Genomic DNA, 14000 nt, shown 5'->3' with positions numbered 1-14000 from the left:
TCCCTGTCTGCCTCTACCTCCTGTAAAACAAAAATCTGGCTTAAATAAGTCTTGGTTAGTGAGTCAGGATATCTGAAACCAAGGCAAAATGTTCAGTATATGTCACAGTTACTAACTACTTAACAAAAATACTAAGTGCTTTGCTAGGAGGTTCAGCACCTGCTTTGGACATAGTAATTAAAATGATACTTGAGACACTCCACTTAAATGCTTCATCTCCTCTGGAGTCAGAGACCTGCCAATGCCCCTTGGTAATAGTCAGACCTATGGAAGAGAATTTCCCAGTGTTGGAGTGTCTTAGGTAGCAATGCAAGATGTAACCAAGAGTACATACTCTTATCTGTTAAAACCAGGTGGGGCAGTGCTCTTTATCTCTTCCATGACCCATCCCTCATAATTCCAGGGGGATCTCTTCTGTTAATGGGTCATTGAGTCTCAATGCATGGCTGATAAAATTACAGCATCCCATTGTGAAATGCTCCACCCAGGGGGAGGAGCCAAGCATTCCCTCCTGGATGTAATCTGAGATTTGGAGCACCACAGTCAGCCTTTGTCCACTGGATTCCCAGAGGAAGACCGGACACAACTACGCCACCACTGGACCTTCAGAGGAAAACTACACCCTGCTACAAGATCATTGCTTCAACAGAACCACGTCTGTCACTCCAGGACTGCAGCCACCAATTAATCAGACTGCTACCAACACCCTGACCAACAGGGTGTCAGATTATATTCTGACTATGTCAGTGGTTTTTGTACTACTACATTTTATTCTCATTTTTCTATTAAGTTGTAGTTTGTTTGGTTTTTTAAAATTATTTATACATACTAGTAAAGAACTGTTATTCCAACTCCCATATCTTTGCTTGACAGCCCCTTAATTTCAAAGTTATAATAATTCAGAGGGAGGGGCTTTAACATTTTCCATTTCAAGGGAGGCTCCTGCCTTCCTTAGCATACACCTGTCATTTCAAACCAAGACATGAACTTTTTCCCTTGGAATATCTTGTTTGCTCTGTGGAATTCAGCTGAGCCACAGGACATTCTTCCATGTGGGTTTGAATTCTGTTTCTCAAAGAATCATTGTGCCTTCAGATCAGCAAGTTAATTTTACCTGGTGGGTTGAAGTCCAGCTTATGATTTCCCAGTGTTCAGAAGGGATAGGAGTATGTTGCAGCACTGGAAGGTGCCTGCAGACACAGTTTTATTTTTACTAAAATGCTTGTTATAGCACAAAGTAAAGAACCCTCTAATAAAACTTGTTGTTAAGTTTCATACTTATCATAGTAACTATGTAGAAAAAGTAACATGGAAAGGTTTTTGTTAGCTGCTGGAGTTTATTTTCAGAAAAAAATGTGAACACTCCCTGCTTAAAATCCCTTTAAGAAATTGGAAGCTACAGAGAGCTGAGCTGATGAAACAGTTGTTCATCATTCCAAAACCTTGCACCCTTGATAATTCTAATAATAGTTATATATAATCTGTGCTTGTGCTTTTTTCCCCCTTTATTTTAAGAGTTTAACAACTTCTGAATTTGAAAACTTTTAAAGCAAAATATTTCTGTTAAGGAAATAACCCATTAATTATGTCACAAGTTTTAGAAATTATTTCAAAAAATATACTATTATTTGATAATTAGGAAGGGTCATTATCTACCCTGCAGGAACTAAAATTAAAAAAAAAAAAAAAAAAAAAAGTTGTTTGTAGTCATTGATCCATGAATATGGTTATCACTGAAGATCAAAACAGCAATTTGTTTGGGTCATTGGGCATCCATCATCAATGTGTACGTAACTGCACAAGCCCTGTTCCATCCCTTTCAGCTGCTGCATGGAGCAATACTTTTTCCATTGTGCTGATGGATGCAGATGCATCTTCTCAGCTCAGACCTCAAACTGAGCAGTAATGCTGCAGCATAGTTCTGACATGCATTTCCTGGGCAGGTCATTATACTCGACTGCACTTCTTACACAGAAACGGGTCTCAATATGTGATAAAATTGCCTCAGCAACAATACATTCTCATTTCAAAACAAATACTTTTGAAAATAAAGTAAAATAATGACATAGTGAGTTAGAGAAATGGCCAGCTGGAGCAGGCTGCACAGCAGTGACTCAAGGTGGTTATTAACCTGTACTGGTTTTATCTCATCTTTCCAGTTTGCAGGCTCTGATAGTTCTCCATTATCTCTGTCTCTTGCTGCTACAACTAGCACAGATAGATTTTATCGTAATTAATTTATAAAAATTAAATCTTAGAGGGGAAAAAGGTCTGAAGGATGAGGCCTTTGAAATGGGTATATGGCAACTTTCTCCTGTCAGCAAAGGTTATGTGTATCAGTGATGGGAGTTATAACCTGCTTCAGAGGCATGGTAAGCACTGGGGTTTGATCTAGGGAACTGCAGGTGGATGTGACCATGATATAGTGGATAAAAATTGAGATGAGTATCTTCTGTGTGTTACAGGTCTAAAGAACACAATGTTATTCTCAGTCTGTTTTCTGTGTAAAGTAGCTGATGCTAATTAGAAAGGTCAAACATTTCCTGTAAAACCAAGTGTCTGATTCAGATTTCTGGCAGAAAGAAGAGGGGTCACAGCGCCTTATTGTAGATCTTCCTTTTTTTTTAATGGAATGATGCACAGTACTTTACTCCCTCCTTTTTTAAAAGAAAATCATTGCCTGTAACAGCACTTGAACTTGGTTTTTGGGGTGGGGTTTTTTTGTTGTTTGCTTATTTGTTTGGTTTTTGCTTTTTTATCTAACAGACTTTAATTTTGAGGTTTTTTTCTCTTACCTCTGTCTGAGGTCTCATCATAAATGTGACCAGAGTCTGGCTGATACTTTTCATTAGGTGCTGAGCATACCTACAGATGGGTTCAGGGAATAATTTAAAGATGCTGGCAATATTTGTTTCTTGGCAACTGGATTGTGTTGCCATTCAGTTTGAATTTGTGGAGTTCTCTCCTGTTATTATTTTTTTTTTTTCATTTAAGTATTATGACAAATGTACAGGAAATGCAAATATTTTGATGTGAGCATCATAATTTCATAAACATTCATGGATTCTTCATGGCTGTTAGTTTCAGGAGTGAAGGGAACAGACTTGGGTCTGCTGTTTGCATTCTCTTTTTGGGATATTCTCTGCCTGTTGTGACATGGCTGGGAAAGGAGCATGCTAAATAGTTCAAGTGAAATGCAGTTGTTTTTCCTTTCTTTTTCAAACATCCAGTACAATATGTAAGATATAGTTGTGATGAAAGAAAATGCTTTAGCTCTTTTCACTTTTGGAGGAGTGGTAAGAATGAAATTCCAGTATGAATGTTTCTCAAGGACATAAGGGATTAATGTCTTAAAATAGACACCATTAACTTAGAAATGTATTTTCCACATTTGCATAAGAAATGATAGGGAAGAAATGGTATTTTCTTTGTTCTTTTAGCCTGTTTTGTGAATTTTGAGATAGCCTGTTTACAAGACAGTTAAATTCTGTAGAATTTCAAGAACTGTTGTGGTTTTACACGCTGAAGTAGTCGTGCATGCTGCCATTTTACAGGATTATTTTAGACTCTGGTGATTGCATGGCACCACAAACTCCTTTTTGCCAGTAGGACCATGAGGCAACCAGGAGTGAGACTTGTGGGGCACACACTGCCTTCAGGAGAGTGCTGGTGAAAGTGGGACCTGTTTCATCCATGTGCGTCATGGGATGGAGATCTTTGTGAATTGTCCCCCTCTCTTCCCGAGTCTCCAGCAGCATGGTTTATCTTCTTTTAGTTCAGTGTGCTGCCAGCTTGCTTACTAACTGATACTTGCTGCCAAGGTGGTTGGAAGGACTGAAGTCACTAGCTGTGGCTGGGTATTGGAGCGATGAGTGCACACAGAGCTCCCTCCCGCTGCCCGGTGGTGACGCCAGCATTGGAGGGGAGCAAGCATGGCACATTGTTTCTCCTGTGGGCCTGGTTATTTATTTCTGCATTCTGATTCATAATAGCATAATAACAGGCTTGAGACAATAAGATAATTATTTCGCTTCTTGGGTGGTTAAAATTAACTGCGCTCATTGTGTAGTTATTCAGTAAAAAAATACAAGTTGTTTAGTGATTGCCCAGAAATTCATTATCTGCATAATGTTCTGTTTCTAAATGTGTATTGCACGACCATTAATCTATGCCAAGAGTAAGCAGGCAGCACTATCTGATGTAATTAGTCTTCCCCTTGCATAGAACATCTGGGCTAATTGCATGTTGTTGACAAAAGTTGCCGTTCTAATGGGGGTCCCTGTTTGTGCACACACACGCTCATTATAAGCACAAACATGCTCATGATTTCAGTTTATCCTCAAGCAAACTGATAGCTCTTACTGATGAGATACTCCTGGTGACTGGGTTCTGGGGTCACACCATGGCTCTGGGCAGCTTTAGCAACTGTTAGCAGGAGTATAATGCTCTCAGTTTAAATTGAAAATAGATAAACCTGTAATGCTTCTGCTTCTGTTTTCTTATTCCAGCCACCACTGGTCCAGGCGATTTTCAGCGGTGATCCAGAAGAGATACGGATGTTGATCTACAAAACTGAGGATGTCAACGCCCTGGTATGTGACTTGGCATCTTGTGCACCATGCTTGTGGACTGTGGCAATGACAGTATTAAAAATGTCCTCAGTAATTAAAACATAACAGAATGGAAATGATTGGGAAGTAAGAGATTTTTCAGACTCCTCCTAAGCAGGAGTCAATGTAATTGTCTCCAACAGATGACTTCAAATTTTCTAAGTGTATGTAATTATTCCAAATGTGCAGGTCAGTCAGGGACATTGTTTCTTCTGTTACTGAGAAAATGAATGAAAACAGCTGAAAATTGCATATTTTTACTCTCTGTAGGGTTTTCTTTTATGAAGAGTCTTTGCAGATCAGGAGCTGTTATGCATTTGACTCTGCTTGAACTAAAGCTTCACTATAATTCTCAGCAGTGAGAGTAAGGAAGCAGAATCTTGGCCACAATTTGCCCACAAAGGAATTACTGTTTTGCAGATTGGATTATTCTAGCCAGAATGGTAAGCAGCTGTAAACAAGTAGTAGTTGAGTGCTTTGGCAATGAAAACATATCTCCAAATCAACTTAGTCTTTTTTGCAGAAATTGGGGTGAGTTTTTTCCCCCCTCTTTGATTTTAACTTATATCCATACTTCCAGAAACTAGAAGTCCTGCCAGTCCTGACTGCAACCTGTGGCCTCTCAAAGTGGTGAGAATAGAAAGCAGAAACAGAATGCTAACTTCCAGGTGTTTCCTGGACTTTTGAATCAACCTTCCCTTTCTTCATGTCTTTCTGTGATGTAAAACCACCAGTTTATTCATTGCCAACTCCAGCAGTTGGTCTGGTATGGTCCTGGCACTGCAGATTTTGCAGGCAGTGGTGTCCAGCTGTCTGGTTCAGATCTTCCAGAAGGAACTAGAGATGTGATCCTACAGATCTGGTTGACTGGGGCTCCACCAGTTTGCTGTCCAGTAGAAGGAAAGACATGGCACTGTTTTAAATCTTACTCAAACCTTGATGCTAAGCTTTCCCTGTGATTATCAGTACCTGATTGTTTTCCTGCAAGTTCCTAAAAGCGGTTCCTTAAAGAATCATCCTTGAGTTTCCTCCTTTGTTTTTGCCGATGATCTTAATAAATAAAAAAAAAAACCAACAAAAACAAACCCAAACCCAGCTAAACAAAACCTCAGCAAGGTATATGGATATCATAGTCCCAAAATTTCCTCTGTATTTCACACTGGATTTTCAAAATAGCATTTCCTGTATGAGGTTATTGTGGGTTTCTCCAATGTTTTTCTATCCTTTGGCTGCATGTGTGTTAGTGATGGTTGCTAAGGAGATGCTCTCAGCTGTCAGGTGTAAGATTAGACGAAGAATACGTGTTTTGCAGATGAGTCCCATAATACTTAATAGAAAAAGACATTGAATGTTTTTTTTCCCAGAATACTGCTTACAATGCTCAAAATCTACCCAAGAATGCTTTGCCTTGTCAGGAGCAAAACTCAGAGCTGTTTTTTGAAGTAATTAGAAAGATGCTGGTCAACACTAACTCTGAAGGTTGTGTTGTGAATAGTGACTGCAGTGAAGTGTCAATTGCTTAAAATATCACTCAAGAAAGATGAAAAGATTTCCCCCTCATTGTGCTGCGAGCTGGCAATTTGCTTTGCATGCTTCTGTTTCTATTTTAAGGGTGTTTTTAATTACTTCCATGTTAGCGTTTGGTTGTTCACGTGAGAGGAAGCTCTGACAGTGTTTGGCAGAGAGTTGTCCTTTGTTGATCATTTTGGTTGGCTGTATTAACACTGGAGTAGCTCAAATATAGGTAGGAAAGGGATACAAAGTAAAAGTCTGTTCTTGCAGCAAGCTTTGGGAAGTTCTGAAGTTTAAAAAATCGGGATTTTTTAAATCTCCATCAAGAGAAGTATTTGGAAGACAGAAGAAAAAGTGCATGGAGAAACAGCACAAAATTAGGAATGCATGTGCAGACTTCCCAAGAGAAAATTAATCTTAGGAAAAAGTTTGGAGGAAATCAGAAGTTTAGAAGATTAGTTTTTTTTTTGGTCTGGTAAAATAATTAGTAACTTACTAAGCCAAGGACTTGTTCGTTGATGGAAATGACCACATTCTGGATACTGCTGTAATTGTGACTTCTGTTTTGCAACAAAGTGAAATCTGTTGGGATTACAAATGTGGGTTTAGTTCATTCTGCCACCGTAATCATTACTTTGACCTCTCCAGTCCCTACCTGTGCTTTGGGGGCACATGATGCCACTTATGCACCCTGAGGGCACAGACCCTGTTATATTTAGCTGGCAGTGAGCAATTCTGTCCCCCTGGGAACTGAATACACACTGTGTCCATGGGAAATGTGGTCAGCATTCAGCAGCCTGTTTCCCAGGATATTTGTGGTGTCACTTGGACAATCCAGACTGCCAGATTAGTTGCAGGTAGACATCTTCCACACTTGCCGTTTGCTACATTCAGAAGCAGCAGGGTGATCATGCTATGTGTATGTAGATGGGGATATTTTGGGGTGCTGTTTTTACTTAGGGAAGAGAGGGAGAGAATGACCCTCAGAACTAATCTGGATCCAGTTGTTACCCCTTCTTGTTTGAGGTTCATAATACACACGCTGTGCAGCACCTTACATCTGCAAAGTCCAAAGTTCCTTGTTGTGTACAGTGTTATAAACCAAAATCCTTCCTGTGAAATTTCCATTTTCATCTCATTCTTCCAGTTCAGTTTCCCTTCAAAATATCCAAAGTAAAAAAAAAGTCAAAAAACCTTCTAGCATTCTTCCCCATAACTAATGTGTTGTTTGCAAGTCATTTCATTCTCTCTGGTTTTATTTTTTATCCCCTAATGCTGTGTTTTCTCTTGGACAGAACCCTGTTTCTAGCTGCAGAATGTCTGCGGAGGAACAGGCAGCAGCACCAGCAGAGATTGCAGGGCCATACATGCAGTACCATGTATTTAGGGGTGGTTTATTTTGAGATAAGGAGGGCAGAAAGGAAATCATTATGGAGACACATGTATGTGTGCAGTTCATTACTTTTTTCCTCACTACCCCGCTTGGAAAGGCATAGATTTACAAGACTGTCTTTGTCAGGAGGATTCAGGCTTCATCCAGGTCTTCCCACATGAGCACAAGTTCTATATATTTCTGTACTATTGCCAAGCATGCTTTTGGAGGAGCTATGAGTGCTTGAGGGTACAAATAGACACATATTTAGGGTTGTGAGTCTGAAAGGCATTGCATGTTTGGGGTAGCTGAAGTGGGCATTTAGCCTCTGGTAGTGCTGCTTAATATGCTGTTTTAAGTGGGAAGTGATGGAGATATTTTTTTCTACAGAAATTATCAACAGTTCTCCATTATGTAGCGAAATTGAATATAAAATTTACACTGATGTTTGCAGTGCAAGGCAACTAGCATGACTTCTGTTTAGATAAATTTTTTTTTTGGCTCAGAATTTTTTTTTTTAAATATTTTATAAAGAAAATTTTTGCACTGCGAAGATGATTTTGCTGGAGAGACTGAGAGTCTGAAATATTCTGGGTGGTGTTGCAGCAGCGTGGTAGTGTAGTAATGGTTACTATGTTATATATATCTGTGCTGGTGACTCATCTCATCAGTTTGAGGCAGTTAAGGATGTATAGACCATTAAAATCCCATGGCAGGGTTTGGCTGTAACTGCATTATTGTCTTCAAAGGTAGCAATATCAGCCTGAAAATACTTGAATTTTCTAAATCTTTTCTCATCCTTCCCATCCCATGTGCTCCCATGCCTTAACACCCCCCATCCAAAGTCAATATTGTATTTATAAAAATGGAGGAGTTGTTTAAGTCTATCTTTTGAGTCATACAGTGAATACCCGTAAGCATCAAAATATTTCCATTCTTTAGGATAACAGTTTCTATGGTCTCAATCTGGAATTAGTAATTAATTTTTAAAGTTATGCTTCTCTAGCATAAAAGTCACTGTCAGCCTCATGGAAGGCAATTGGTAGATGACGGGAGAAAGAAGTTAATTTTTCTTGCTCTAGATCGAAGTATTTGCCTCTTCTGCTTCATGAGCACGTGGCAGTTTAAGACTCAGTCCAGAAAAATCTTTCCTTCTGAGACTAAGCTGAAGACTGTGGGATGAGAGGTGCTGGAACAAGGATCTGCATTTTCAGATGGGAATTTCTATTACATGCAGAAGAAAGAGCACAAAGCATAAGTTACACAGCTTGACTCCCACCTTCACCTGTAGTGCTCACAGTCAAACATTTTGATTTACTCTGTGAATTACAGGCTTTAATGGAATGTATGAGGAGGAGGAAATCCTTGAAGCAGCAGAGATTTTCTTGGTACACCGTCAGCTTTTGGCTCTGAACAGTTGTAAATAGCTCAAGAAGTAGGTGCTCATATGCTTTTAGCCTCTTCCATAGTTCCTAACAGCTCCCAATATTTAATTGTTCTGAAGTCAGCTTGTATCTGAAAATTTTTTAATGGTTGTGCTATTTAAATGAGGTGTACTTAGATGTAACAGCTGTAAAGGGAATGAATGAGCAGGAGGTTTGTTTCTGTTGTTATTTAGTTAGACCTGATCAGTGGAAGTTATAGCCATTCATATGCTTTATTCTGTCTCCCAGGCACATTTTGAAGGTAGTGGGAACCCAAAGGTTTCAGTAACTCTGTTTCTGTGGTGGATTTGTCTCCTTCTGTAAACTCCAACTATTCCTGTTAGCAGCTCAGTCAGTTTGGTGACAAAGAAAAGATACATAAATTTATTTTCTGCAGCAGTTCCACTTACATTTTGATAGTAAATAACTCAGTACTAAGCATCGCCTGATCTGAGCAGTTGCAGTTGATATCAAAATTCAAATCAATTATCTCCTTTGACATGTAGGCTGTGTTGAGAAAATGTAGGCCCTTTCCTTAATGTGCCTGATTATTCTGTGTGCTGATATGATTCATTCAGCTCACTGTTTCTGCTAATCTTCATGTACCCCAGGCTCTGATCCAAAAAAGCACTTAAGGACTAGTCTAACTTTAAGCCTGTGAGGGCCTTATCAGTGCCCCTGTGATCACTTGAATAGTTTAAGCATGTGTTGAGTGTTTTTCTTGCTGAGGCTTTCTGTTCCTGATTGCCTGGCTGTTAGATTCTTAGTTTCTTTTATCTGTATTTAAAAAAAAAAAAGAAAAGAAGCGTACAGATAATGTTAGCCTGTGGCATCATCTTTTCTGTGAACTAATATAGGCTACTAACACAGTTTTCCTAGAATCACAGCATGCTCTGGTTTGAAAGTGACCCTTAAGATCATCTTGTTCCAAACTCCTGCCACAAGGGACACCTTTCACCTTTCACTAGAACCACGTTGCTCAAAGCTCCATCCAACCTGGGCCTGAACACTTCCAGGGATAGGGCATCCACTGCTTCTCTGGACAGTCTGTGTCTACCTCACCACCTTCACAGTAAAGAATTTCTCTCAGTATCTAATCTAAACTTGCCCTCTTTCAGCTTGAAGACATTTCCCCTTGTCGTATCACTACACTCACTTGTGAAAAGTCCCTCTCCAGCTCTCTTGTTGGCCCCCCTCAGGTACTGGAAAGAGAGTTTATCTCATCTCAGCATGATTTTCTAGCCATTGTTTATACCTTATTTACAGTCTCTTGCTGACCTTCTGTTCTCCTGAGAACTGCACTTGAAGCAGGTCTGATTATTTCTCTTAATGCTCCTTGTAATCCTGTTATCATCTCTTCCCCCCACTTGCTTTCCTTGCCTTGATAATGCATGTTGAGGTTTGGGGTTCTGCCAAGCCTTTCCTTGAAACGCCAAGTTTTATCCCTCTCTCTGTTTGTAGCCTCCAGTCTTTAGCTCATTACTGATTTACTTTTGTGCTCCTGTTTCCAGCAGCACAGGACGAGGATGTCTGGAGCCGCACGAGTGTTGGGGTGCGGGCTGGGCGCCGCGCCAGCCGGTGAGGAGGTGTGGCTGTGAGGGCTCACGGCTCTGAGGGGGACACGATGGCTGTGGTGGGACAGCCTCAGTTCCTCTGTTCTGCTATCAGTGCTGTGCACAGTCTCAACAGGAACTCAAGGATGTTCCTCCTTCGGTTGCTCAACCGCACACTCAGCTGCGGGTGGAGTGTGTGCATTTCTCCCTGCCAGACTCCTGAAAATGTTGCCTGTAGGGCTCTGTGTGCAAATGAATGCTGATTTTTGCCTTCTTGTGATAAATGGAGAAATTTTAGAGTTTTTTTCCTCTTGGAGAAATAAAGCTTAAATTCAGTTTTGTGACTAACCCATCTTTCTCTGAAAACTTGATTCACATTCAATATGATAGGACATTGTATGTATTTTAAAAACTGAAAGCTTAGAAAGATTTCAGAATTAGTTATTCCTGTGACAGAAGAGTAAAATTTTCTGTTTCATATCCTTTCCTCCCTCAGTTATCAAATTTGCATCAGATTTAAAGTTTAGTACAGAAAATTGCTTATAATTAACAAACCACTGGGTAACCTTATTCCATGATACAGAAAATTGCTTGGTCTTGTTGCATTAGCATTCAACTTCAAACTGCTCTGCTCTTGCCAAACTTGGCTGTGTTGCACTGACAGGTACAATGGCTATTACAAGTACAAATTATAATAAAGACAACTTCATGCATTAGTATCAACAAACTAAGAAAGAAATAAAACTGGTTCTATTGTTATATATATGTTTGATCAGTCAGTGTATTTTTTGCTGTGGGTAGCCTTAGGACAGGGAATATGAAAACCGTGGAAGATCTCACCTACACTTGTGTAGCCTGTAAAAGTTGTTCTGTGGTGTTAGGATTGAAGCATATGAGAGGAACGTGTGATATTTGTTCTTGAGTGAACACTGCTGCATGGACACTGCTTAATATTCTTTTAATTTGCTTACCATGTGAGCAAGTGAAAGCCTGTAAGAGATCTTCCCTTCTGACCTGAGCCAATCAGGATTCTGAGTGTTTTATGTGCATGCCCAATACATAAGATCAAAACCCAATGCAGCAGAATTTGAGGACTGCATACATTATGTATATTTAAAAAAAAAACATACAAACACAAAAATTAAACATGAATTGTTCTGGCGATGAGTGGCTCTGTGTTTCTCAGTGCTGGAAAACAATTTTCAACATTCCCGTGACAAATGGTTCTGCTACACAGATTTATACATTTATAGCATGCTTTGAAGATATTCCAAAATAGCTCATGGTTAATGACTGCTTGGGCACGTTGAAAGTGATATTTTTCACGACAGGCTCAGAGATCTTTTTCAGGGACAGAGTGTAAATATTGGTAGGGTTTCTCTATTGGTATTGTTTGCAGGAAGTGTTGAATTTGTTACCAGTTTAAAATATTTAATGCTAGTAGGTTGCAATAAGTTTGATTGATAAGGTCCCTTAGAACTTATTTTTGTGGTTCAGAAATCAACACAAAATATATTTAGGCTTGGAAATAGGGATCAAATAGCACAAGGAGCCGTATTAGCAGTTCTTATGATTGTTGTTGCCCATATTGTAATATTTACCAGTTTCTTTTAAAGGCTCGTGCTCTGGAATCAGCTGAATAAAGCAATAAAATAAAGGGCTTTTGTGAATACTGTATTTATATCCCTTGAAATAAAGAAAAAAAAGAATCTTTAAAATGGACTCCTTAATTTGGAAAATTACAGAAATCAAAAAAATCCTGGATGTATTTCAGATGTTATATATATATATATATAACTTCAGAAGTTTATATGTATATATATATATATATTAGCAATTCTTCTAAGTTTAAAGACAGATTTGACTGGTAATTATTTACGTTTAAAGGTCAGTCAAGGTGTACATGCCCATCTTTGGCTGCTGTAGATATCCAGGCTATGGTGTACAAGAACCTTTGTAGACCAAGGCGAGTTTGCATCTTGACCTTGTTATGGTTCCAAATAATTCTCCTGAGTTATCCTTTTGAGGACTCTGGTGTTGTATTGTTGATGCAAACTGCATTACAAAGTCTGATATCCAGAAGCATCTGGATTATAATTATGATACCTAAGAGTGGAAAATGTTTCTGAAAGAGAACTAAAGATGCTGTCTTAGCTCATTTTAACTTTGATTTCATCTACCTGTAACAGGATATCAGAGTAAAGGCAATGTCTTGGCAAGGTCTGGTGGAAATGAGTGAAAAAATATAGAGGATTATTGGGAGGAAATGTGTTGTTGAGATCTTGAATTTTGTTTTTTCACTGTCTGAGATTGCATTTCTAATTATAAACAAAAATGCACATAGCAAAATAAATATATACAAATCCTTTGCTCTTTTAACACCAATGCTTGCACTTACTGAGCATGTTTGATAACTGGACAATCTGTGGTTTTGTAGGATGCCGAGAAAAGAACCCCTCTTCATGTTGCATCATTCCTGGGGGATGCAGACATCATCGAGCTTCTCATTTTGTCAGGTAAGGTATAGTCCCTCGCTGCTATTAACTGGTAAATCAGCTAATTTTAAAGCTACAAGGACTACTCAGCAGAGCATATATGAGGGAGTTTTGGGCATTGTTTATTTCTGAGTTTAACAGAGCTGGTTGCATTTCTTGCAAGCTTAGAAATTATATTTAAATTTGGTGATACAATCAGAAAATGAGCAGAATTAACAAACAAAGTAACTAGCCTTTAACAATTTATAAAGCCTTCAAACTGACAGCATTTGTGATTCAGAGACTTGCTCATGTACATATTTGAAATGTGGCTTCATATCCTGGAGTACAATCCAAGAATTCCTGTTAAGCAAAAATTATGGAATAAAAGCAAAAAAAAGTTGTAACTTAGCTTAAATTAATTGTAAGTGCTATTTGCATTAGAAAAATGTTTCTAGGAGTCAGGAAGTTTATTTGGATATTAGAAACTGTGTAGTATGAAATATCTAAACAAAAGAAATGAAAAAAAATGTTTTCCAACTGTTGTAGTGACAGAAAACATGATCAAAATATGTCAGAACAAAGCATAAAGCAGTTATCTCTCAAGAAGAGAGCATAATTAATGGAAAACTCCTGAATGTGCTTGCAGATTTCAAAGGCAGTGTTTTTCTAAACTGAACTGTAAGAGTAAAGTTTATGGGGATTTAAACATGTGGGGCTGAAAGGAACCTTATGGTACAAACTTCTAACCCCTTGCAAGCAACCTTGCTATGCAGTTGGTTTCACGAATTTTTGGACTGCTTCTTCAAATGAATTCCATATTTTTTATTTTTTTTTTTAGTTATTTCAGAATTCTCAGCCCTTTGATTACAAGGCACCTTCTAATTTCCAGCCTTGAGTCCTAGAATAATTCAAGCTGGAAGGTATTTCTAGAGATGACCTGATCCAGCCTCCTGCTTAAAGCACCAAATTTCAAAGTCAGATCAGGCTGTTGATGGGTACATGCAGACCACACAATCATATTCCTTTGGCTCGCCAGTCTAGCCAGACCTGGA

General features: G+C 38.8%; 1 protein-coding gene across 20 annotated transcripts in view; it reads left to right on the top strand.

The window, feature by feature from the left end:
- Positions 1-14000, top strand: part of ANKRD44 (ankyrin repeat domain 44) — a 130306-nt gene that overhangs the window by 55570 nt on the left and 60736 nt on the right. For all 20 annotated transcript variants that reach the window (XM_086897082.1, XM_086897071.1, XM_086897081.1 and 17 more), the window contains exons 2-3: positions 4509-4592; positions 12909-12987. In XM_086897082.1, coding sequence (XP_086753208.1) covers positions 4509-4592; positions 12909-12987 — 163 coding nt within the window. The remainder of the gene's footprint in view (positions 1-4508; positions 4593-12908; positions 12988-14000) is intronic.

The sequence above is a fragment of the Cyanistes caeruleus genome, chromosome 7 (genome assembly GCF_971803275.1).
Source record: "Cyanistes caeruleus chromosome 7, bCyaCae1.hap1.1, whole genome shotgun sequence".
Taxonomy (NCBI): domain Eukaryota; kingdom Metazoa; phylum Chordata; class Aves; order Passeriformes; family Paridae; genus Cyanistes; species Cyanistes caeruleus.
The sequence above is the reverse complement of the archived record's forward strand: the minus strand, read 5'-3'. Positions and strand labels throughout refer to the sequence as shown.